Source organism: Bemisia tabaci, chromosome 4, assembly GCF_918797505.1.
Source record: "Bemisia tabaci chromosome 4, PGI_BMITA_v3".
Lineage (NCBI taxonomy): Eukaryota > Metazoa > Arthropoda > Insecta > Hemiptera > Aleyrodidae > Bemisia > Bemisia tabaci.
In genome coordinates, this window is record NC_092796.1 from 21,999,970 (window position 1) to 22,027,367 (window position 27,398).

General features: G+C 33.9%; 1 protein-coding gene across 1 annotated transcript; it reads right to left on the reverse strand.

The window, feature by feature from the left end:
* Positions 1 to 760: 760 nt before the first annotated feature.
* Nup188 (nuclear pore complex protein Nup188) lies at positions 761 to 27,383 on the reverse strand. The gene is made up of 27 exons (XM_019051615.2): positions 27,205 to 27,383; positions 26,425 to 26,641; positions 25,511 to 25,729; positions 24,708 to 24,965; positions 23,957 to 24,078; positions 23,182 to 23,419; positions 22,426 to 22,707; positions 21,078 to 21,314; positions 20,028 to 20,179; positions 19,071 to 19,356; positions 17,397 to 17,718; positions 16,761 to 16,894; positions 16,033 to 16,188; positions 15,086 to 15,190; positions 14,298 to 14,462; positions 13,104 to 13,255; positions 12,319 to 12,466; positions 11,614 to 11,867; positions 10,766 to 10,932; positions 9,807 to 10,045; positions 8,703 to 8,876; positions 8,009 to 8,173; positions 7,284 to 7,409; positions 6,430 to 6,614; positions 5,534 to 5,756; positions 4,657 to 4,872; positions 761 to 3,716 (listed from the first exon to the last, which is right to left on the reverse strand). The coding sequence occupies exons 1-27, from the start codon at positions 27,225 to 27,227 to the stop codon at positions 2,787 to 2,789; spliced, it is 5,895 nt and encodes a 1,964-aa protein (XP_018907160.2). The 5' UTR covers positions 27,228 to 27,383; the 3' UTR covers positions 761 to 2,786.
* Between the last annotated feature and the right edge of the window lie 15 nt (positions 27,384 to 27,398).

Here is a 27,398-nt window from a genome sequence, read left to right on the forward strand (position 1 = left end):
ATTTTAAGGCGATAAAATAATAAGTTGATTTAAGTTGACAAATTCAATTATAAAGTCTTTCAAAATTTTAAATCTCGAGTAATAAAACTTCATTCATTAATTTTTTTACAACAAAATGAAATTAACATATGACTCTACGTGAAATTGGCAACGGCGCATTCTATTTAACCACGTTGGCATCAAAACAAATTTTTTTGTAGGTCACGAAAAATCCTGTAGAGATCAGCACGTACACCCAAAACTTCATAATTTTGGCGGGGAATTTTGAAAAAATGAGAGACACGTCGATGGCGAAATCGATCTGTATTTTCATTTGACCAGATGAAGTGACTTAATTAGTTGATAATATTTTAACAATTAATTGGAAATCCTACACAACAAGTGAAGGTTGGTGTAGGCTGTTATTGAACCAAGGCTTCTTAGGACATAACATTTAGAAACGCTACCTATGACTGTCAAAGCTTCGTGGAAAACACTGTTCCATTCGTCAGAAATAAAAAAAAAAAAATGCTGACAGTTAAAGTCAACAGAAATTTCAGAAAAGTCTAAATCCAAAAAACTCTTCTCTTTGTTAAACAGTCATGATTCTTTTCAATGGTTTGGTATTTCAATACTCATGATTCGATGGATTTCATTAATTTGGGTTATAAAAAGTTTTGCAGTAATTAATTAAAAAAGAAACAGCTTGATTAATGATATAAATTTAAAAAAAAATTCTTCAGATGCTTGCACGAAGAAAATATTCATTAAATGGACAAAATTCAAAAAATTTAAAGATAATTTTTTTATTTTAAAAAGAACAAGGACATAAAAAATTATGCTACAGTAAAAAAATATCAACTGCAATTTTGATCAAATTCAAGGAAAGGGTGAACTATGAGCCTTCCTATAGAGTGACTTCTTTTTAAAGCTCACTTACTATGAAAGCTGCTTTTCTGCTTCATTAATTATGGTTAAAATGAGTCAATTTACAAAGGTTTTTAAAAAACTTATAATTTATTTATTTTAATGAACTAAGGAAGAACGATTTCCCAGGTGAAGAAACTTATTTACAACCAAAGAGAAAATAAGAGCCCACATGGAATGGGAAAAAAGCGCAGTTGCCTGATCCGGACCTGAGCTTCCCGCGCATGCTTTTCAGCCAATCAGACACCTGACGACCACTTTTGAATTCCTTATGGAGGATAACATGGGAAATCAGAACCATGTGCTTTTTTCAAATTCAATGCGGGCTCTTATTTTCTCTTGTTTACAACAAGCTAGGAGCTAATAGAAAGACTTGGGATATTGACAAAAAAGTTCAAGGTAAACACCTTAAATTCAAAACAATGATAGAAAAGTTGGAGTGACTCCTATCTAAATACTAAACGAGAGCCTTGGTTAACAAAAGCGAATGGGCATTATTTCAATTATCGATGGTGAAACTACCAGATGACGTACCTTGGTTTGCGACATTGCAGACTTCCTGTCATACTTCATTTTTTAAATGGAAAACTACTCAACATCAATTCTTGAAAACTTCCATGATTTTTCTTCTATGTAGAAAGAAAACTCAGTGAAAGTTTGATGGAATGATACTGATTTGTTCTCCTTCAAAAATGGAATGAGGCGGAGATTTCTTGACACTACAAACAAGATACATCGTCTGGTAGTTTCACCATCGTAATGCTTTTTTATGTGTTCAGGCGAGTGAGGATTGACTTAGTTACAATATAAAGATGAGAAGGCGTGCAAAAGGCTTCAGAGAAAAAAAGTAACTTTTTTACCCATATCACCATCCAAAACAAAAGTTTGTTTCCTATGCTTTCTACTTTCTTGAAAAAATGAGGAATTTTTCTTTCACTTTGAACAATTCGGTAAAAAGTACATTAAAAAATAAAAATAATCAAGATGACAAAATTCTAACCAATTATGTAACAAGTATTCTCCTCACTGATCAAATAGCACAGTGTTTGAATTCAAATGCCAAATATAGACTTCAAAATTAAAAAATAAAATTAGACATTTTTAATCAAAGAGCGATGATCATTCTGAATTTTTTTAATTTTACAGAGGAACTTAATGAAATGTGCATATAGTGGATTCTAATGTTATTTTTTATCTCACATATCTTGAAATCTCATGCATCAACCAAATCAAATTTATCAAGAGAAGACCAAATCACATTGATGAAATTTTGGGGAATTAAACTTACAAGTTTAAAACAAACTTATGGCGAGACCTTTTGGTATAAATATCGAAAGCAGCAGACATAGCCCTTTCCACATTGACCTTGTGTCACAATTAACAGATTGATCTCTTTGCCGATTATTATACTTGTCAAAGCTGATTCAACTGATGCTGATTTTTCATATTTGTTTGGTGCCATTCGATCACTAAGGCGTTGTTTACCGCAAAAGTCCTGATGGAAGGAGCGTCAGGCAATCAGCTGTACATCTAAGTTTTGGAGGACAGTTTAAGGAAATTTCATATACAAAGGATAGCGCCAGTCAAAATAATTGGTACACATGTAACACTTTTGGAGACACAAGCGAATAAGAAGAGCACAGTCAAAATGTCATCTTGAGATCTAAATTATTTAATAGTATTTGACTTTTTGAAAAATTTGGTCAATTCCTTTCTGTTAAGAATTTCATACAAAAAAACACACTCATCTCCTTTGCTTCAACCATTTTCTTCATTTATTGTTGACCATAAAGAGAAGCAAAAGAAAAATTATTCCTCTAACAGGATAGCTTGATCACTTCTACAGATAATTCCCTGACATTCTTTCAGATAAATTTTATTTACATTAAACTTGAATGATATTTTGAACTAAAAAGACCTGATTCACTAGCCACTGAACTCATCGGATTGGTTCCTTTATCTAAATGAGTTCCAGGACTTTGGAAAGAATCTACACCTCTCCTTTCTAGATCATAAACATATTTGTATGCCCTACCAGTTGTATCCCTGATTGAACTCTGGTTAGTGCTATCAAAAATGAGGTGCCTTGTCCATGTGTTTCCTCTTTCATCTAGCAGCCTCTGAATTGGTTTACTGAAAGGTGTAACGCTACCATATGATTCATTCAAAGATTCTTCACTATCCGAACGTGATAAGTTGTGAGGTGGCGATACTTCCTTTCGCTTAGGATCAAACAGACTTTCACCATTCAGGAAAATAATCTCTAGACATTTAATGGCCACATCAAAGTAACTGATGTTTTGCGATTTTGCACTACAGAAGAAAGCTTTTGAAACTGCTAAGAAATGTTCCGCTGCATCAGACTGCTCATCGCGCTTGATAGATTTTCTACGAGAATCTACCATTTCAATTTTTTCAACCTGATCTTCCTCCATTTCAGTGCTCTCTTCAACTAGATGCACTCCTTTACTGGTTGATGGTTCTTCGGATACACTTGAGGCTACTGATCGCGTAAGAATCTGAGAATTTGGACTGGTTTGTCTAGGCTCGCTAAATTTTGTTGAAGAGCCTGGCGATCGTAACTGGGGCTTCTGGTTGCTTTTTTCTGCTGATTTCCATGCTAGGATTGTTCTGCTCATACTTCTGTGCCTGCGTAAAGAATCTAGACATGTTTGTTTGGCTTGAAGAATCGCTGCATTTTCGGTAGAGGCTTCCCTGGTTTCTGTAAAAAAGTACTCCTCGAAGACTGAGCATTTGTTTTTAAGACTTTCATCCCAGTTGTAACGAGTGGCAAAATCAATGAATCCAGCCTGAAAAAGTAGAAAAATAAAAAAATATTGGACAGGATCTATTTACTTGGAGCTAGATCAGGTTTTGAAAATATTAAATTTTCTGGATGATCATACTGAGTTGACATTGTTCCAAGCAAGAGATGCATTACTTCTTCGCAATCTTTTGCAATATTTTTTTTTTTTTTCAACTAGAGCACATGCACACTTTTCCCTGCATTTATTACCAAATATTTCATTTAGTATACTTAAATGTTCATCTCAAAAGTAACATCGGAGTGTGTCCTTTAATTTGCAAAAAGAAAAACACATTGCATGAGGAGGGACTAAAACATTGTAATCGGGGCACACTTCTCTTGCTGACAGCAACTGATGGAAACTTCTGATCATAAAATCATGTGCAACAATTTAGAGGGAATTAAAAATAACTGTTACTTTAAGTATTAATTTTTTAAAGTTTTAATACTTTAGCCTTGTTCTACTCATTTTCAAGTTTTTGTTAAGTCGTTTTATGGTTAAGTTTTTGTGAAGAATATTGAAGTTTTGCTCTGCTTGTAACTCATTTTCTAGTATCCCAAATAAAAAAAAAAAAATTGAAACCCCTGTTTTATGGATAAATTGTTCAATTTTACAATCCAAATTTTTAAAAATAACAAAGCAGATTAATTCACACCAACTGAAATGACTTTACACTTAGGTTTTTTGGAAAACAATACATTGTCACCTTTTTCATAATGGTGCATTGCAATGCTAGCATCGACTAAAATGACTTCATACTAAGTTTTCTGCAAAAACAATATATTGGCACCTTTTTTATAATAGTGTGTTGCAAAACTAAAGTGCGTTTTTATAAAGTAGGCCATGAGAATATTGTCCTAGTTCCAGAAATGTTTTCATTGTCCGCAACATCACTAATTTACTACCATAAAATCTCGAGAAAGTATGAAGAGAAACTGCTTACCACTTCACAATTAAGCTCCCGAATAAAATGTTGTGTGTTTTTCTTATCAATGGCTGGATCCAAAGAGACAAGAAGGACAATTTTGATAATCAGACTGACTAGCATCTCTACAAGAAGTTGAAGAGTTGTCACATCAGAGTTAGAGATGTCTGGCAAAAAACTTGTTTCACATGGCAGTAAACTCGAGGACATGAAGTGAACATTGATTTTCAAACGCTGAAAATGAGGAAAAAGAACATCAAATTGAATGGCAAACCCACTGGACACAAATAACTCAGTCTACTGATCTCCTTCTGTTTTCACAAGATTTTCTTAAAATTACAATCACCCATCTAAATCAGCATATATGACAGGAAAATTAGCCTTATGAAGAAAAAGTTCCAAACTTCCCAGTCAAAAGTGTATTGATCAAAACTATTAGAAACAGCAAAATAGAGGTTCAGCATTTACGAATACATCCGTTTTTAAAATCTAAACTTTTCAAGTTATACTTCAGTTTTCTTATACTTCATCTTAATTATGAGTTTGAACATTCAAGCCGGCATTCTACTCTAACTGAGTTTCAGTGTGGTATTTGTTTCCAATGATTACATTCTTTTCCTCATGGAATTCTCATGTGCTATGAAATGATTCAGTGTGTCAAAATCATTCATGACGAATTCTGAACTTTAAGTCATTTGAGGTTGAATGGTAGACAGTAAGCAGGTTATTATTCCTCAACATTTACTCTTGGAAAATTTTGAAAAATTATTTTAAAAAAAATAGGATGCCCACTAGAAACAAAGGCATGCAATACTCACGTGAATACAGTAACCTAATTCTGACACTAATTTTAAGGGAATGTCAACGTTTTTTAAAGTGATGATAGGTTTAGTACCTTTGAGTATCCGGCTGAGATAGCCGATAAGGCATGGTACACTGAGTGAAAGTCCTCAAACATCAAGAGATCGTTGTAGGGAGGCATTGTAACTGGACAGTTTGGATACAGCTGATGTGCTTCAGTAACAGGTATACTTGTTTGAAGACAATCAATTAGTTCAATTGTTTCTGTTCCGAAAAGATTCAAAGTTGCTGTACAATAAAGCAACAGCGATAAAAGCCTGGAAAAATAAAGATATTACACAAATGAGATGAAAATAAATACATTGTTTTCTTGCGTTAAAATGCAGTATATGCACTGTGATGTCATGAGAATTTTAATCTACCTCATATGCTTGTAATACTGAACATTTTTATTCACACTTTAAAGTGCAATGTGAACCATTATTGTTGCTCGTCACGTCTCAAAAATGCTACTTTGTACATTCATCTTATGGAGTCATAAGGCAAAGAGCAGATTGAACAATTGAGCCGATATTTTTCTCAAGGGCCCGAGTGCCAAAACCAAATTTTCAAGAAAAACGGGGTAAACTGTGCCATTCGATATGCGCTTAACCGTTGTAGCCCAAAAAATATGTGTCTGAAGAGTACTTATTATAAATAAAGTATTGCATAAAATATTGAACGCAAGCTGAATAGTACACTTTTTTCCATTATTCTTAAGACTTGGATTTTGGCGCTTCGGCCCTTCAGAAAAATATCTACACGATTTCCAGAAAAATGTTTTTTTTTTCAAATGGCTTTTGATTAAAAAAGATCATGTATTAGCTGACTGTAAGGTGTGCGCTATTAGGAGTTTTGAATCTCATCTTTCCGTGATTAATAAAACAAGATTTGGAAGTGTGTGAACGTGCGTTAAAATGGAGGAATGAAGAGAGTGAAACAATTTCAAACCTGGCTTGCGTTGATTTTAGGCTAGTATCAATTTCTTCCGGCAGAGTTTTCTCAAGCATTTGCATTGTCTGACAGAAGCCAATGAATCGGTCGACACTGTAGTAGTCTCCGGTCACCAAAGAAAGAAGCGCCTCTGGAGACACTAAAATTTCTACAATACTGGAGAAAGACTGCCTCATTTGGATCTAAAACAGAAAAAAGTTACAAAATGATTTTAACACTAAAATTTCCAGGCCTTGAAGCAACATTATACCTATTTAAAAAGAAATGAAAACATGATAGCAAGATTGAAAAACCCTAAAAATCCTACAAAACACATTGAATTCATTAAATTAGAGAAATAGGGACACTTATCCTCATCTGACAATTATTGAAGTGACACAGTTAAGACTGCTGGACCTAAGAAAATTAGGTCAATTTAGACTCAGAATTTGTGTGATCATTCAGAATGCTTAGATTCATTCTGTGTCTCGTGGTCCATTGAGGAACGTCTTTATTTCTTTCTCCTTTTTCACCTTTAGGTACAAAGCTAATGGAAGAAAATTAGTAAAAAATTATCTAATGTTTTACTAATTTTCTTAGGATGATTCCAAGACTGATCAAGAAACATGCAATACGTTGAGTTGATTCAGTCCATGTTTCTGGAGAACACCTCCAAGCTGATGTCCTTTCAACATGATTTCAGACTTGTTCTAGTTGATCATGTGATTTATTGATTTGTGAAGTTGTTGAAACCTTCTTTAGATGCACGGTGAAAATCACAAGATTAGGGAAAGTTGTGTTATTAAAAAAAAAATCTATCAATCACGAATTAGGTTTACATAAACATCATAGCGTTCACAGGTTATACTTACAAAACATTTAGTCAGCCCTTCACATAGACTCTTTGGCCAGATGTCTCGCACTAGAGCTATTTCTCTCAGCAGAATAAATATTCGTGAGACTAGGAGAAGATCATTTTCAAAAATGGAACATTTAACCTGAGAAAAAAAAGACTTTATTAATCATATGTATGTAAATGACAAAAAAATCATCACCTATAAATTGAGCTCAGACTTCCTGTTTATTAATAGACAACGAATTCCTTTGGTGTCCATGCTAATTTCTGGATTAAAAAAAAAAAGAAAGAAAGAAAAAAGGGCGAATTTCAAAGATACTGAATATAAAGTGTAATTAGAGAGCAGCAGTGTATAGAACTTTTGACAAAAATTTGCGGTGCTGCAACTTCATGGAAGAAGTGCAGTAGAAAAAATCTGCCGAGTCTGATTGAGAGTGCCATTTAACCAATTACATTACCAGTACTCAGAGATAATTTTTCTTTTCTTATTTCCCTTTCAATTTGACTAATGAGACTCAAACAGCAAAACATTTTGCAACAGAGGTCTGAATGGATTAACATGCTTTCATTGCAACTCTCTAAGAATTATTAGCTTTGTTTGCCAGATGTTTTGAACTCTTTAAACCAAAGTTTGTTCGACAAGAACGATTGATCTAACTCTTTGATTTAAAATACTGGACTCCTGCGATCAGTAGAAAAAGATTAGAAATAATTGGAGGAACACTTTTTTTTTTTACATACCAACTTTTGAGCTTCGATGATGTATGGCACTTGAAAGATGATCAAATCATTGAGCAGTGATGATTTGACTTTGTAGTCACCTTTCTCGAGCAAAACTGCTACTAAGCTTAGAATTTGGCTGTAGTTTGCATTCCAAAAATGACCTTTGAATAGGGACGAATGAACCTGGAAATCAGATATTGGAAAAACATCAAATAAAAATTCTAGGGGATATTTTTTATGCTGCTGGAGGTTTAGAAGCGGTAAGAAAAGAATGCTTTAGTACAGAGCAAAGGAGAAAATTCGTTAAAATAATTTTAGAAATACTAACTGCATATATTTTTGAGCAAGGATTCTAAATGAGCAGAAAAACACTCTGTGTTTTACCCAAAAAATAATGCCAAAAAATGTTAAGATGCAGTATTTTTTCATTCCAAACAGGGTTAAATTTATTCAGCTAAAAATAAGTTTCTTGATTCAAAATTGATTCAATGGAGAGAGATCATTATCTTTTTCAACTGCCAGTTTCAGAAAATTAACTAAATTTTGAAAGCTCATATCTGTATACTATTTGTAGAGCCTTTGAAAATATAGATTTAATTCAACATAATTCAACACCTTCTTTAGAAGTCTTTCCCTCCTTTAATCTTATCATTCCTTTCTCAGCGGAAGACTGAAACTTTAAAAATAAACTATCTGAAAACTAAAAACTCACATCAGTGGCTTCTGCTATCAGTTTATCAGAAATCACAGAGTCATCTGGCATGATGCAGTCCCACAGGCTGACTGTAAAGTGTTCAACATCCAACACAAGATTGATGTTAGAGAGCTCTGCCGTTTTTATCAAAAATCCAACCATCAATCCAATGGTTTTGATTTTCTTCTTGGTCTGGAAAACAAAACAGAAAAAAAATCAGAAAAAAATAACGACTCACAAATGACAGGAATTAAGGGAAAACGTAACAAGTTATTGTTAAATGCTCAGCTAAGAAATTCTGCATGTTTAGAGGATACCTAACAAACTGGGCTGGACCAATTATGGCATTATAATATGCTTTAGTAAAGGTATTAGGACTGATCATTATGCTGGAGAGAAATATTTCTTTCGCTGGATGGTATTCAACATTTTAAGAAACACTGTGCTTTGGCTCTTGTAAAGGTCAACTTTCCCCGCTAGGGGAAAAGCCGCCTCATGGGACCAGAGTCCCGGAAGGGTGGAGAGTGAAACAGCGAAAAGAGAACACACAGAGTTGGAAGGAACCCAACTCAACCACCCAACCTCCACACGAGATCACACACTATCACTATAAACGAAGAACTAGGGGTAAAACGATAATTCAGCCCCGAAGGGCTGACTTCAAAAAGGACTTACATGGCGAGACGCGGTTTCCAAGACGAGAATGGCGGAGGGCCAGACTTGTGTTTCCGGGTTCCTGCGCCTGCGCGCTGTTGGCGGAGGAAACCGGAAACAGCAAGTTTCAAAACTTCGGCGGGAGGGCTACTGACTCTTCACACTCTTTGCTCAATTTTTATCTCACAGGAATTGCACAAAATTATGCAATTAAGAGGCAAGCACTGACAATTTTTTTTTAATAAAATAGGTTCACTCCTTTGTTGTAAAAAGTGATAAGTGGGCGAAAATTGTGCTACTTCAGTATGCAAAACAAATTTTGCATTCAATTTGTAGATAACTGTGTGGTTTACTTTGTCGAAAACTCAGCACTAACTTAGCAAGATACAAAAAAAAAAAAAAAAAAAAAAAAAAGATGGCACAGAGCTAACACTAGAGAATTTAACATGCATCAAAAAAAGAATTTACCTTTAATAGGAGTTTCAAAAGAGAGACTAGTCTATTGAACAAATCATATTTCTCCACCAAAGACTGCCAATGAGACTTGCAGTTTGGCAACTGAGAATTCTCAATGCTGAGAGCATGAGATAAAAGTAAAAGAAATATGATGTCCTCCTCAGGGGCTAGGCTTTTGCACTCTACTTCATGAAGTTGCTTTGAAAGTAGAAGGAACACATTTTTCAGGATCATTTCTAAGCATTCTTCCTCTGAAACAGAAAAATAAGACTTCAATTTTATCTCATATTTATTGTTGAAAGTAGTTAAAAAGTAGTACACCCATTTGCTTATTAATAACGAAGGATATTTTTTTATTACTGCACAATAGTTATTTTTTTAATCATTAAAAATATGGTTTCATTGATCTGATAATTTCAGGATGTTAGAACAAACAGGGGCAAAACCTGAATCTTTTTTGAAGTGACAGTTAAACATTTTTTATTACAGTTCAACAAAATTTGAGCCCACCAAGGATGCAGAAAGTTCTCTTCCTTCACATTTCATAGGCAGTTTTTCACATAGGATTGCCTTTCACTACTTTTTTCACATTGAAGAGGGCGACACACAGTTTCCTCCTAAACAGAAACAGAAAAGAAAAAGAAAAAAAAAAACCTGCTTAGTAGTTACTGTCTGAGGAAAAATGCGTTCAGTGGCTCCCTTAAAAAAATAGCACAATCATAAGAGGAAAAAATGAGAATAGTTAAAAAATCCTGCATGCCTTCTGCCTTCACATTTTTCCCTTTTCAGGCACCTTCACAATTCTCCTGTGACTGGCTAGTTGGCCAATTGAGCACTTTCTGCAACCTTAGAGCTTATGATGACTATTCTCAGGTCCAATATAAAGAATTATCTGAAGTGTAGCCAAGTAATAGCAAGTAAAGATGTAAATTAAAGATCTTTTCTCAAACAGAAAATGAAGAGAGAAATACCTTCTTTTGTGAGAGACTTCTGCATTGAGCTACTTTTGATCACTTGATTTGATAAAACCAGAAGTATAGCTCGAGTTTCTATTTTAGTATAATAAAACTGCATGACCACCATTGGGAAGATTTTCGCAAACTCTTTCAAACCGGATTCAAACTGAATTAATGAGTTCCTGTGAACAAAAAGAAGAATATCTTACAGCTGAATTTGCAATTTTATTTAACTTACGAGTCTCCTTAACTTTCTGGAACTTCTCCTGAAGTTAACTCGTAAGCTTAATCTACAGCATACCTTACACATTACCATTTGAACAGCTAGATTTGCTCTTGACAAAGCATTTTTGCTTACTTAATATTTCAGTTTTTACAAATTGAGTGCTTTTGCGTTAAAGTATTCAGAATGCGAAATTGCATTTTTGTTTTTTGCAAAAACTTTACAATAAAGTTGGAATATTTAATGCCTCTTCAAGTGATTATTATTCCAAGCTGTAAAATTACACTAATTGAAAAGAGGAATTAAATTATTTAAGACACCTTAAAAGTTAAGGAGGAATCATTTCTTTGACAAAAGTATTCGACCTAGTATATTCAATCAGTACTCTGTAGTGCAAACATGAACTGAGTTTACTTCGGTTTCTCCTTGCCACAACATAAGATGGACTCAGAATTGGACTAAAGTTAGCGAGAGAAGAGCAAATTTTTAGACTTAAATTAGAGACAAAGTCTACCTCATCAATTTTCCAATACAGGTACATACCTGGACGCATCTTATAGATGCGTCCATGTATTCGATTTCTTTTTGACCAAGTGGGCTCAGTTAAAAAACTTTGGTAGAAATTTAAAATATAACTCACTTTTTAAGATTTTTCATTAGTAACAAGTATGCTTCAACAATGTAGCGCACTTCAACCGTGTCTGTTTGTATGTTGTACTGTGAGAGAGACTCCAAGAAGGAGAGAGCCACCTTTGGCCAGACTGAATCATTGATAAAACTTGGGTGGGATCCAGAGATACATGCCAGCAAATTGCGCCACTCTTTGACTAGGTCCATTTTGACTTTGACTTGTAATGGGTCCTCTGAGTCCTCACCAATAAGTCCCAAGCAGAACTGTGCAAATACACAACAATTAGATTCACACACAGTAAATACTAAAAGTAATCTTGATAAAAGACAGCTTCAGCCCAAATATTCGTACGATATGATTATGTATCTGCCATCTGTACTGATGAAGTAATTCTGCATCATTCACCACCAAAAATACCCAAAGCTAAACAAATTCATAATGCCAGCGCAATGCAAATTTTGAGGAGAGGGGACAAAATTTTGGGAAAAATAGGATTTTAAATTGAAAAAGTCTACCTCCCACTATTCTTTAGACAAGAGAGAAAAACATTTCAAACTTTACACAATGATTCTCTGAGGTATACTACAGACTGATTCACAATCAAACACTTGTGGGATCAAATCTATTCAATTATTTTTCTCTTCCTAAAAAATTCCCTGAAAAAATTAGGGGCCGTTTGCCTGAATAAAAAATCTTCAACAACAGAAAAATTACCTCATTCCAGGCAGTTATTGTTGAATCATCTTGAAAGAAGGATTTCAAAAACCGTGACAGCTCTTCATCTACATTGTCTTTTGAGCCAATAAAAAGTTCCTGACTCAAAATGTTCATTATGGTGGCATACAGTGGCTTCAGTTTCATCCTGGAAATAAAAAAAATTGATTATATATTATTAAACATGCAGGATAATTCATAATCAGAATGTAGCAGGGAATTTTTCATAGAGGGCACTTACACTGAACAAGTTTTTTATTGCAATGCTAGGGGAGAAAATTCCTAAAAATTATAAACAGTGCTATTTCAGGAAATTTTTTGGTTTTGGGGCAGATTTAGACGAGTTACTTTGGTGATTCTATAAAAGTTGAGGACGCAAAGAATGTTGTGTATGCTAGTTTAATTAATACTCTAAAACAGAATCCATCCAGCAAGGAATACAAAATATATTTTCAAGGTCAGAAATATCCCTACCAAAGACCCACACAAATCAGTGTTACCATCCACAAACATGAAAATTACATAAATAAAGTCTTACAATTTTGCATTTTATTCGCATTACTAATATTGATAATTGTGGCAAATTTGATTATCAGAAAAAGCGGATTAACTCTCACAAAGAGTGAACATAGTTGAATCTAACCTGCCGCTGCATTGATTATTTCATACCTTTCAACCATCAATGCACTCTTTGGAGGATGAGCTCTCCATTATGCATGCTCCGATGAGACTAGACAATACGGATACTTTTACATTAGCAAAAGATATGATAAGGGTATACTAACTTCGGTTTAAAAAACAATGGCTTGAACAAAAAGAACCAAAATCCTTTTTGCTTCTTTAAATAGTGAACTGGTAAGGATCGGTGACTTTTCCACAGCTCTTGAAGTAATCTAACAGTTTCTAGACATAAGATAGAACTGCATGTTTCTTCATCCTACAGAAAGGAAAAAAACATGAAACAAAAAATCAGGCATGAAATATTCCTGTCAAAATATTTGAAATAATACATGATTTTAGATTAGTCTGACCGGTGAAACTGGTTAATTTTAATAAGTGGTGAATTGGTGGTGCATAAAACAAATCATACTGCAAAACATTCACACATTACTTATACTTTGCAGAATGATCATGCTAAAAAAAACCTGTCACTCCTGTACTTTCATTTTTTCTACTTCTTTGTACACAGAAAAGCAGTTTTGTCAAATTGCAAAGATTACAAAGAGTGAGAGGATTATGATGTTGGTCCTAGCAAATTTCAACCCTCAACTTTTCAAGTAAATGTGATGGATGCTTCATAAACGTTTTCACAAAAAATGGTGAAATTCCAAAAATTAATCCGAACAATGGATCTATTGTAAACCTTTGCTGGAATGAAAAGGCACAAAGACAATGGCTGAAAATCATGATGAGCCTATCGAGATGGGTTTAAATTTATTCCTAACTTCACAATCTCCATAAATAATGCTCGTCTTTTAGCGCTTCTTGCTTCAAAGAGCATACTTAGGCACAGACATAATTTGACACACCAGGTAACCCTGGTTAAACAAACCTTAAAATAGCTCCGATTACAGCACACAATAGACAGACAACGAAAGTACTTCTACTAGTTAAACTTTACTTTTAAAGCAAGAAGGAAAAATATGTCGCATTGATACCATTTGTTTTTTTGTTCGTTTTTAATTGAAAAACTGGGACGCATGCCAGCGGCGATTTAGATTTTTGGGTAGAGTTGCAAAATCAGGTTAACTTATCTGCGCCAAATTATGCCTTTGACATACTACACATTTTGAAGTAGAAAGCTCGAAAATACACAAATTACTACATAGATTATGATGTTATAAGTAAATTTTAGACTTGCTCATCGTAGATTTTGAGCCAATTTTTGTAAAGAGTAACTCTTTTTTTTGTTCCAACAAAAGTTGGCGACAGACTCATTTTATGAAATAGAAAAAAATAAGTTTTAGGATAGGACTTACAATTTTCTTCAAGTAACTGGTTAAGAAAGGGAGAATTCCATCTTCATTTTTATCTTGCTGATTTGTATCTTTCACAGCACTCAGAACAGCGGAGGCATTCACAAAAGCTTCTGTCATGCTTGACTGGTTTCGCACACAACTTGTGATAAAGCGAACTAAATAAGCCTGGTGAGAAGAAGGAGAAAAATTAGGCAATTTAATTCAAGGGCTGCAACTTGATTGCATGAATGAGGATGACATACTTCTAGGAATGATTTCCTGAAATTATGATTTCAATGTAATTTTGAGGACTGAATTAGCTACTTTCCATGCATATTATAATATGATGATAATATGTATTGATACTAAACCTACTCATGATAATTGGAGCCTTTGGAATCAAAAATTGAAAAATTCAATTTTCCTCCGTCAAATTTGTTTTCAAACAAGACTGATTAAAAAAAGTATGCTTTAAAACTTGGAAATACTTACCTTGCATCAAAATGAATGAATAAACTATAATAAAGATAATAAAAAATAAACTTAGACTATAATTTTTGTTCTTTTAAATATTTCAGCTACTTCATTTTTGAAAGTTTGTATTTTACTTGCAAATAAAAGTGACCGAGTAATGCATTATTTCTTTGTAAATAAAAAGTTTCATTGGCCATATAAAAGGAAAAGAGCCTAGACTGGACAATGTTCAAGGTTTTTGCATCTGAATATACTAAATTGACCAGGAAAAGGATCACTTAGAATGACAGGGCACGACTTGAAGATAGATTAAGTTAAAAATGAATAGTTCTTACTTTAATGCCATCTGGCTCATTTTCAGCAAAAAGGGGCTCTAAAAATACTTTTCGCACTGCAACAGGATCCAATCCAAGGCATGTTAAGAAAGAGATTGATCGATTCTGAAATAAGAAAAAAACAATTGAAAAGAATCAATTCGAATTTGATTGGACACTGATTTAATATAAGACTTGAAATTTTTAGTGAAAATCAAACCATGGCTAGGCGTGTAAAGGGTAATGTGCGTACGTAATTGGAAATTTGAACTTTTTCAAAGTGGTTACCTTACTATAACACAGACTATCTTTCTGGACGGTTCTCCTCCTCATAATGCAACTCTGAATTCTTTTTACAAATTACACTAAAAGAAACAAAAGAAAAAAAACCCTGCTTCATTTATAGTCTCAAAACACTTTTTTTCGAAAAGATTATTCTTGTGAAAAGCTCCAGTTTTTCTTCATTGCAAAACACTACACACCACTTTGACCCAAAAAAACTTTTCATGCATTACTTTTGACTTGGCACCCAAAAAAGGACATTCTTTCTGTGTCAGGGCTTTCATCATTTTTTCATTTTCCAGTCCCATGACTTTTCATTGACTCTCCCCTGACTTTTGATCAAAATCTTCGCTTTGGATTTTTTCCCCTCTTATTGCGCTGAATTTTCCTACACTATAGACAGAATCTCCACGTCTAGGGATTGGAATTAAAAAAGTAAGACTTTGGAAGTTTTTGGCCTGTTCTCAAATGGTGACAGCTGAAGTTGTGGAGCCAACACGCTGCTCGCAAAATTTCCTGACTTTTCCATGTTGTCATAAAACCCTGACTTTCCAGGTTTTCCAGAACATCGAAAAACCATGATCTCCAGAGCCTCTGTTGAGAGATACTTAAATCTTTCTAAATTTTAGATAAGTAAATATAAATGAAAGCAAAAAAAGAACAAGATAGATACACAATACACTTACATCTGCTAATTTTGACAAAACTTTCAGAGAAATTTGACGTAAGTGCGGACTAAAACTATTATGAATGTAGCTTGTGATCTGGAGTAGTCTAAAGCTCCTTTTCCAAAGTTTTGTTTCAAATAGATCTTCTTCAATAGGGGCAAGTTGAGAATTTTCCTGGGAGAGAGAGTAAAACAAACATTAACATCAACGGGTGATAAAAGTCGGTAAAACTTTACTGGAATTACATAAACATCAAACAGAAGAAACCTAAGAAAGGAATATGCAGAATATTGACAAATTAATACAAATCAGACAAAGAATTTAGAATTATGAAACATAGTCTGATAAGAACAAGAAGGAAAAAGAACATGATCACTTGGAAACTAATTAGTGATCCAGCCTACAGCCATAATTGAATTTCCGAACTCATACAAACTTTGAATAGCTAGAGTAGTGGCCAATTTCCCACTGATCTAACTAAAAAATATGCTAACATTTGTAATATTGATAAGGCCAGCTGCGGTAAAGCTGATAGTGTCTACCAAGGACCAAGTCCCAAAGGACCGACCTAGTCACAAATCAACTGTGTTTGCTATAAAGAACAGAAATTCTATTTTTCAAAGCTTAGGAGCAAAAAAAGCATAACTAACACCTCAAATTTTTTCTTGAAGTCCCATTCGGATTCAGGGAGAAGCCTCACATATTTATTTTTCCGGAATAAGCACATTATAGTTGAAAATACTCACGAGATCTAGTCTTTTGAAGGATAAGACTTGATTGAATACATCTAAAGCATGTTCCACTGTTCGGACGACTAATCGCCCTAAGCCTCCAGTCCAACTAGGTTTGGTTACAAGGTAACTGAATAGTACTTGTTCACCTGCAGAGGTACAAATAATATTCAATCATTAGTATTTGAGAATAGTAAAACAGAATTTGTTTACATCACAACTTTTTACTACTTACATGTCCCTAGTTCTCAACAGAATTTGCAAATACATAAAATATTTTGAAAGCTCTTATTGATTTCAAAACGATTATTTCACTATAAAACTTTGATATAGTAATTTTAATCTTATGAAATTGCCATTACATACATAAAATTAGGATAATATGTGAGTCTAGAGGCATATGACATATGTTCTCCACCACTCAAAAGAATAATTTGATTTTCGAGGAAACCTATGCACAATGATTAATGATAGTTTAAGTTCAGAGAGTTACTCAATTCGGTACAATGCCCAGAAAAATAAAGAGGATCGCACATTAATATTTTGCAGAGATAACAAGAATTTTCTATGCTCTTATAATAACTCCACATAAATGATTCAATTGAACATATTTTGGAGGGATTAAGATTAAATTTTCAAGAAGAGTGTTACCTGAACATGCTGTATCAACTAAGACGCTTCCAGGAATTTTGTGGAGTAGACTATACAGCAAGACATGGCGTAAAAATTGTTCGGTTATGACGAGGCTTGATTCAGCAACATCTGCCTTGGAGGGGCTTGTTTCCATCTTCATCACACTTTTATCATCATTAGGAGTCTGGAGTATTTCATGGAAAAACTCGTAGAAAAGCCACTCAACCTGGCGATAATCCTCTTCCTTCTTATAGTACCATTTCTTGAATTGCGGAAATGAGCAATTTAACAGATACATTAGGCCGCACAATACAGGCTGTGATGTTCTAGTCTCTGGAAACTGAGAGCAAAATACACGTTTTAGAGATGGAAGTAGAATCAGAAATAGAAGGACCAATCGCTGCCAACAATAGCCTTTTATGCTTATATTTCACAGCAAACGATTGGACTAGCTGAAACTTGCAGGGATCGAAAATAGGCAACAAATTGAACTATAAAATTATAAGGCTCTTTCCATATGATTAAGAGGAGTAGACCTCAGAGATTGGTATTTTATTTGGCGTTAATTGTTATGATATTAGAGTTCTATTCAACTCTGTCGAAAACAATCGGGCAAAAACCGCGAAAAACACAATTTTTGCTCATTTTTCAAAGTTCGGAGCCTGCCAGCGCGCTTGATTTTGCATTGAGCAAAAAAAAGTATGGAACTTTTTTATAGGAAATTTAACGAGCTTTATTTCTGAAAATAACTAATTTTATCGTCAGATCAATTTTTAGGAAGTTACAGGTCATAATCCGGAAAAAAGGCCGATTTTAGGCCATTTTTGCCAAATTTGGCAACTTTCCGGTCCGAATTTAATGGCGCAAAGTTGAAATTCGGATTCAGCGTCAAAAATTACGTAGGAATCACTGAAAGCATAACTACCCGGGATTTTTGCAAAAACCGCGAAAAAACGCAATTTTCGTTCATTTTTCAAAGTTCGGTGCCCGCCAGCGCGCTTAATTTTGCCTTGAGCAAGAAAGTGTATAGAAACTTTTTTATGGAAATTTAACTAACTTTTTTTTTAAAACAACCAAATTGTCGTCACATCAATTTTGGACGAGTCAACAATAGCCTTTTGTGCTTATATTTCACAGCAAATGGTTGGTCTAGCTGAAACTTGCAGGGATCGAAAATAGGAAACAAATTGAACTATAAATTATAAGGCTTTTTCCATATGATTAAGAGGAGTAGACCTCAAAGATGGATTTTTGTGGGTAATTTATCATCTTAGAGTTCTATTCAACCTGATCCAAATCGAAAATATGCTTAGTGAATAAAGATTAGACCTTTTAGATTTTTGAAAATAAAAAGTTGTGTGACATATAACAAATTTCTTCACTCAGTCATGAAAAACAGGGACGAAATCTAAATTTGTCAGCAAGATTGAAATACAGGAGAGAATTATACCTTTTATAGAAACCTAGTAAGTACGATAAACGAAGTAACATTTGATGCGAATACAATTTTAATAAACTGTGACATTGGCTGTTTGTCAGTTTACTTCATCTAACTTCAAATCTAATCTTCATCAAACTCTTCAGCACTCGAGAAAGAGAGAAAAATTTCCATCATGTTTTAATTTTTTAATGCCAAAAAGTTTTTTCAGCAGAAAAAATTGATAGGAAGGTTTGAGGGTAAGTATAACTAACCTTGTACAATGCTATCAATAAATTCAGATAAGCAATGAAAATAGAATGATCGCCATGGCTCAATCCAGCTGAATCACAGACTGACATAAGAGATCCGATTTTTGTGAGCGATTGGGCAGTTGCACATGAAATGTAATTCATTCCACCTCGCTCACACTTTGGAAAGACTGGTAGATCTGAACACAACGCCACTATTCTTTGAGGGAATACAGCAACGGCCTCAGTGTAAAGCTGTAGGCAGGCAGTGATAATTTCTATGTCGACAGTCTTCTCAGTGAAAGGAATTCTGAAAACACAAAAGCTTATATGATGGCTTGTCAAACTCAGATAGAGGATGCAGGAAAATCAAAGTTACAAGTTTACAATTAAAAATGAAGGATATGTCTGGTAAAAACAGAGATTTTGCACTAATAAAGGTAGTTAGGTTAAATGCAAAAATCTGATTAAAACGGAAAAATGCAATGCAATTTATTCTAATACAATTCCTGGTCTTTGTTGTTTTACATTCTACTGCTCCGTTTTGAGCTGCTTCTGTTGCTTTGTTTTCTACTGTAACTGCAATGTGCAGGGCTGAATATTTCCACGAATTGACTGCATAAAGCTTATTTTAAGAGAAAAGGATTCCAGCAAAACCACTTTTACGACCCAACTTGACAAAAATCACCCAGCTGAAAAATTCACCGTCATACGCTATAGCAACTTTTCCAATGTAAGGTTACAGCAGTTTACAAATTGAAGAAATGAAAAACAACCGATGAAGAAATGCAATTTTCTTTGACATATGGAAATATTAAAAGTTTTTAGACTTGGCACTTATCCCTATGAAGCCATGTTTGAGCAAAGACTTACAAATGAAATTTATTTTTCCTTTACCAGCCTTGCCATGGTTGCACTTGAGAGGCAAATTGTCCTCTTAATGATTTGAAAAACATAAAATAAATACAAAATAACTCTTACTTGGAAAGAAGAATCAACATTTCATCCAATGCAGCCAGAAATACGTGAGAGGTATCTATGCTATATTTCATAAAAGTGCAGGTAAATTTCAAGTACATAAGAACCTTTCGACGTAAATCTTGATGAATGGTATGATGAACTGCGGTTGAGCACTGAAATAAAAATGTTTCAACAGTTGAGATATTTGAAAAAAATAACGGTCAAGCCTAGCAGGTCCATCATAGGTGTTGAAGCTTTGCACAAAGTCAACCAATTTAACAATCACAGCTGATGATCAGTTTGATCGATAGACTAGTTGTGCTAGTCAAAGGATTATTTTGTGTTTTGATGGTTGTGACTTATAGATTAGCAAATAGTAATAGACTCCAGCTAAACATCAAATTCTTACATCCAGTACGTCCTATGTGATACACTGAGCTACCGGTGCAAATGAGTGCGTCACTGATTGATGAAATCCAGGTGGTAGAAACCATGGTATGCACTACTGCGGTGGATGACATCATACGGCGTGCTTTTCAATAAGTAATATTTCCGTTATATTGAATACCAAAACTAGGTGTTTGAACTGATTTTATTATTTTTTGCTAATGTATGGGCTCAAACGATCAAAATACGATTCTGTGATCAGCGCTACAAATAAAGACATATTTTTTCATTTTGTTGGAAGTAAATATTTTTGTTTATGAATTTCATTCGATTTTTTGGTTGTTTTTTTTTATTATCAATATTATAATGGAAAAAATCCCTTAATTTGTCAAACTTTTACCATACTAAACAGTCAGAGATGTTCAAATTGGGCCTGCTGGGGTAATAAAATTTGCAGCTATTTTTTAATTCATTCAAATAGTTCCAAATTTTTGAGCTACTGAGTAGACACATCGAAGAAATGTTTTTATGCCCTTGGTGGAGTATTTTTCAAGTGAAATGAAAGGAACATTCACATGATAATGTAATACAATGCTTGTTAAAAACGCAAAATCTAGATTAAAAAGAACAAATTAGACTTGTAGAAAGATTAAGCATGTGGCTAGCAGGATGAAGGTAACTTACAACTCGAACATAATTGCGCAGATAATCAGTCATGATGTGCCAAAATGATATGGTGTAGTCCCAACGAAAGTTGCCTTCAATTCGCTTACACTTTGTCCCTTTAGGAATACAAACTTGTTGTACAAATGCCAAAGGATGAAAATCGAAGCTATTCACCCATTCTTGACTTTCCGTCTGCGATAACATTACACTTTCTGAAGTATAATACAACATCTGCTTGTCCATCATTTCTACAATCTGAGAAATAGATAAAGCATTAGACGATTCACCAAGCATATTTGTATTTCAACATTGATATATTTAAAAATTTTATTGACTCTGGAGTATACATATTTGCTTAAGGTAATCACAACTCAACATTTCAAGCTAAATAAGAGGGGCCCTTTCTAGATTACAAAACGCTCCAGACTGTGGATACTACAGAACTTTTAGGATCTTCCAGAGAACTTTGGAATGGATTCTTGATGACACTAGGAGAAAGTTCAAGTCTCTCAGAAATTTTATTGTGAGGTGAGTGAGTTAAGTAATGACTGAATTGTGAATCCAAGATTTTGTAGAAACTCCATTAGGTAAGGAAAACTGAAGAGTAAAATTAGAAATAGGTATCTAGAAAACAACATGGAATTTCAGATATTTTCTTGATTCGCAATACATATTACACTAAGGTAGAACATTTTGAACCCACACTGAAAAACGTAAGATACTTGCTCTCTTCGCAAAGAATCAGAACAACTCTGCACTCTATCTTTCTTTGCTCACCTTGTTCCTCTAGCAAATATAAAATGTATAATTGAAAGCATACGGAATAAGTAGCTTAGGGGTTACGCATCAAATTAAAGAAAGAATTGTATGATTCATTGATAAAAAGATCAAATTTTTTTTAAACATAATGAGTTTCAACAATACTTAAAAATACAGCCCCAGCAGCTACCGATGAGTCTGTTCCAGATATGACATTGCTTGCAATCCTGGGTAGATATTGAATATTCCAATTTACTACTGATTTACTTTCATTGATAATTTTCATTTTTATTCATAATTTTTAAGTTACTTCATTGTTTAGCTAAAAATCGATACAATAGAAACTAATCGAATTGGACCAAAACAAAAGCATAACCTCTATTATAGTTACCGTTAATAATATACAATCTGATTGGATTTGTACCTATGCTGTAAACTGTCTGAAATAGTATAGCGTCTACTGCATGATACACTTGTCAGGAAACTTAAGCTCAGCGGTGAAATGACATTTAGTGAATGAGATGAATAGTATCATGAGATACTGGATTTTCATCCAATAATGCTCAACATCTTTCAACAGCAAGTAAGAGACTTATTATGCACATACCGTATCACATCGTTCTTTGCTGGAGCAAAATGGAATTAGAACGAGAAGTAAGTCAGCTACAGAAATAGGGTAAAACACCTCCAAATCGTGTAACAGTTGCATCAGACCTTTATTGCCTTTTTCCCAGATATCATCTTGAACCGTCTTGTGCTTGGCTAAGTTGCTTAAAAGCTGATAAACTGCTTTATCATTGCCAAACACTGCTGGTCCAAAATTTGTGCAGCATAAATGTGTCAACTCGTAAACAGTGACGGAGACAATAGTTTCCAAGAAGGAGTCATCCTGGAAAATAAATAGGAGAGTTTCTAATAAACTGATTTGATGAACAATATTGACAGGATTTGTTTTAGATGGGGCTGTTATGAATACAATATGTATTTCTTTCTTCTTAAGCTGAGAGTTAAAAATGGTAAATACACCTAAAAAACTAGAAAAAATACTGAACAAAAAAAAAGTTTCCAATTCAAGAATTAAAACAAATAGGAAAAATGTAACTAGGTCAAAATCAAAAAATAAAAATATTTTGAATCAATTCGTTTCTGGAATCTGTTGCATTCATAGCAGTTAATCTAAACTTTGCATTTTAATTTTCAAAGAGATTAGTGTGTGCATACATATTATCAATGCGCTGTGGATTATTTCCCTGTGAAACAAACTGCTGTTTCATTACCCTGCATTAAGCAGGGCAAGGTAAAAATACTTATGGTAGGAGACCATTTCAGACTGGGAATGAAGACATTTCATTGGAATACAAACCTGAAAATTTGGACAAAGTAGAATTTGATTGAGAAAATCCCATGGTTGCAATCTGTTGGCTATGGTGGCGAAGAAACTCAATGTCTTTTCATCTTTGTAGCCGTATGGACCCAGACGATTCATCAACATCCATGCAAGGACTAGGGGACCACTTTCAGCACCCTGCTTCAGATTTTTCATCTGTTCTTCCAATTTGTTGAAAACTTCCATTTCGTTAGACCAAAAGCCTGATTCGGCACTGAAATGAATGAAGTAATTGGTGAGAAGTGATGAAGAATGATTAAAACCAACATTAAAATTTTCAGGCTGCTATAGCATTCAGCGAAGGGGGCAGCTATTGCGCAAGTCAAGCAGATTAGGTATTCACTTTCTAGGATGCTATTAATGAATTTTTTTGCCAAAAATGAGGCATTGAGTCTTAATTGTGAAAGAAAAATTTTACAGAATGCTTCTTTAAAGTTCTCTTCTCAAAACAAGCTTCCTAATTTATGTCTTGAAATCATTAAACATCAGTTATGAATTAATTAAAAATTATATTTAGTATAAGATAAAAGAGAGTTATTATTATGTATTTTCATACATTCAAAATCCATCAGTATATTATTTCTTCTTATCCCTCTAAATGATCAAATGGAGAGGGGAGGGTGTTCAAACCGAGTAGAATTAAAACATGTATATTGTAGAAAAATGGTTACACTTTTAGTATACAAGTTCGATATTAATTCACTGGGACAGTAAGTATTGACAATTTGCATTTGGAAAAAGATTTACTTACTCCCATGAGTAACTGAAAAGCTGCAATGTGAGAAGTACTTCCGTAAGTGTGATGGTTTTCAGCTGGGAAAGTGACTGCTCATCATCACACCGCCTCTGTTGAACCGATCCAAAATCTGATTCCTGTTACAACAGCCGAAAAATGAGAGGTAAAAAACCAAAAACTGGCTGGTTACGATTCATTACAAAATATCAAATGAGTAAGGTGCAATTAAGGAACATTTCAGAATTTTTCAAAACTCAAATTTTGGTTTAGATTTAGGGGATGTAAAATGGTCCCAAAACCATCAAATCATAGACAGTTGATTTGTATAGGTAATACTGATTCTCACTGTTCATTGTTCACTATTTCCCAACTAACACTTCTAAATAATACTGAAATGATTTTCATTAATCTTATAAGACTCTAGATATTTAAATGGGTCAGTAGCACCTATTCTTTTAATTCATTTTCTGAAAGTTAAGAGTAAACTAAGCTTCTAGGAATTTATTCAGATCTTTTTGAAAAAGAGTTTTTTATCAGAATAATTTGATTTAAGATTAAAGCATAAAAACAGCCAGGAGAAACAGCAAACCCAGAAAACAGTTAAATGATGTAGTATGAATAAGGAAATCATTGTATGAGCAACTTTCCACTAAAAACAGCGGTGAAAGCCTACACTGTAATTAAATTTTCATTATATCTGAGAAATCATGGTGAAAAACGTCTAGCCTAAAGTTAATGACAAAAAATAGTCAAGATGCATTATTACCTTAACTGTTTGTATCCATTGTAGTACATTCGCAAGTTTGATATCAACTATTGGGACTATCATTATCAGAATGTTCAGAATTTCAATCTGCTCTGCAAAACAGTGTTGGACCCAAAGAGATTTACGTGAATTAGTCAGCAGCGATCCATGCGTTAATTTTATTGGTAATGGAACTGACTGAATTTTTGCAAGTTGACTCATCAGAGACTTGTAAATTTCAGCTGGTTTCAGTTTATCAATTAAACTTTTATACACATCCTGGAAAGAGAAAATCCACATTAATCATGAGGAAAATAAAAGTGGAAACATTCTCAAAACGGACATTGCACAGTATTTAGATATCTCCAATTTACTCAATAAAATTAGGAAATTCATTTTAAAACATTGAAATTCTCTTGAGAAAATAAAGTCCACATCTTTAAACATGCATCATAAGATGTTGAAGTGTTTGAGGGTCAATATTACCACAAGGACTGTCCAGAAACTAAGTTTACTGATTCAATATCTCCTAAACTATGATTGATAGAAAGAATCTGTAACAAGCAATGAAAAGCCACCTTTTTTCTGGTGAGAGGATCATTATTGCAAAGTTTTTGGACAACAATACATTCTTAATGCTAAATTTCTGTATGAAGAACCACACATTCTTTGGAGTGCTAAGATTGGCAGACGGTCGTAAGATGCAATATTTTATTTTTTCTCAAAATCAAGTTGGTGGAGCTTACATTATTTGGAAAATAATTGGTTCAACTGTCAATAAAATCTTTGGAGAAAATAGAAAAATAAAAAATGAAAAAACTAACCTGGTATTTGTGATTAGCATCAAAATAGTTCTTAACAATGTGTTTCAGTGTCTTTAGAAGAAATAATCTTTCACTGTAGTAAAAGAAAAAAACACCCTGAATAATTTCATTCCTGGACTTGTCTACTTTAACCATTTCCTGCAGCTTGGACTCAGTCCCCCGGAAGGAGTGCATGATGTAATTTAAGAATATGTCCCAACATTTGGCGTGTTCAACATTCTGAAAAATGCAAAAAGGATTAATGAGTTTTGAAGCTCCATTATTAAGTTAATTTGCGTTACTTGTAAGTAAGTTGGAACCCTTTTCAGAAAACTATTCCTTTTTTGCTCTATGCACAGGGTACAGAATTCTGAATCTCGCTCATACAGCAAAAATGAACAAGTAATTTAAATTAGGCTCTATCTTTAAGTACAGTCATTAATTTTACTGGTGCAAAATTAGAAATGGTCTTTGATCAAGGTATATTAACTTTTCAGACTACTGAATATTTGAAGTAGATACCTTAAGTAAAAAATAAAAAAAAAAAAATTGATCTTGCCTGATGTAGGTATGACAAGCCAGAAGTTTATTAGCCCCTCCACTTGTAAAAAAAATACTGACTGAAAATATGTGAGCAGACTTTGTTTCCGTACAGATTGTAATATAGGGACAAAACACTTAAGCAGAATTTTTAAATGCAAAAATTCACACTCAGTAAGAGACGGAAAGAACTTTCCTCCTCAAAACAGACAGAAGTTGTTAAAAAAAAAAAAAAAAGACTTTTGAACCATTTCAAATATTATCTAAAGTGTGAATCGGAAACTTGCTACAAATACACAAATAGAGAATCGGTGGAATTCACAAATTTTGATCTAAAATGGGGTTGATCATGAGTAACTGAGAGTGATTGTAGTCATTCAATTTTTGAAACTTACTAGCAACAAAGCCAAGTGACTGATCAGGTTGTCAACACTCATCTTCTTACTGGTGTCATTGTTTGCTTCAACTTTTTTGCGGTTTTCTGTACAGACATCGAACCAGTTCGTCCCTTCTAATAACTGTTTCTCAATTTTTTCCAACTCGAACTTGATGAATTTGGGATCGACTTCCCCTTTCAACTCGGTGATCAGTTCATAAATTCCTCGCCAGTACCTGAAAAAAAAAAAAGTATGAATCCTGATTCTGCATGATGAGACGCAAGCAAACTTACAGAAAAAAAGGTAATTATGATGACTCATCAGAAACATAGATGGCATCTTAGGTTTCATGGGATGATATAAAAGTAAATAAAGCATTGACTCTCCGATACGTAGGGAAACGCTTACAATTCGACTTGAATAATCCTGCATAATGTCGCCATTCGGCCGGAACTGTGAGATTTGATGTGGACTTGGGGAGTTGAATAAGAACTGCCGCACATTCAGTTCCAAATAAATCTCACTTGATGTTGACCAAAAGGTAGTATAACTGACATACTGGTCCCATTGAGATTTGGTGTCTTCAGCGCGTGTGGAAACCGTTGACTGCAGAAGGTATACAAACAGAAAATTTCCGACTATGGACTTTTAGAATCTGCAATTCTGATGGAATTAGGCGGATCAATTTTTATGGTGTACGGGGATGGAAATCCAGTCAGAGAGGGTGAATATGCAGCTAAAATCAATCGGAGGATGATGCTCATGAAAGGACAAATGAACAAGAAATCACATGCTTACCCCAATTTTTCGTTGGCACTCATTTTGAATGATAAATGAGAATGTCACTAGGGTTCTAAAAATGCATCGGCTGTACTATCATAACTATTTAAATTAAAATATTAATTAAATAAAAATAGAAAATACTGTAACGGCATTCGGAAAACCGCGAAAACATGATGGGAAAACTAACCTCAAATCAAAACAATTCTCTT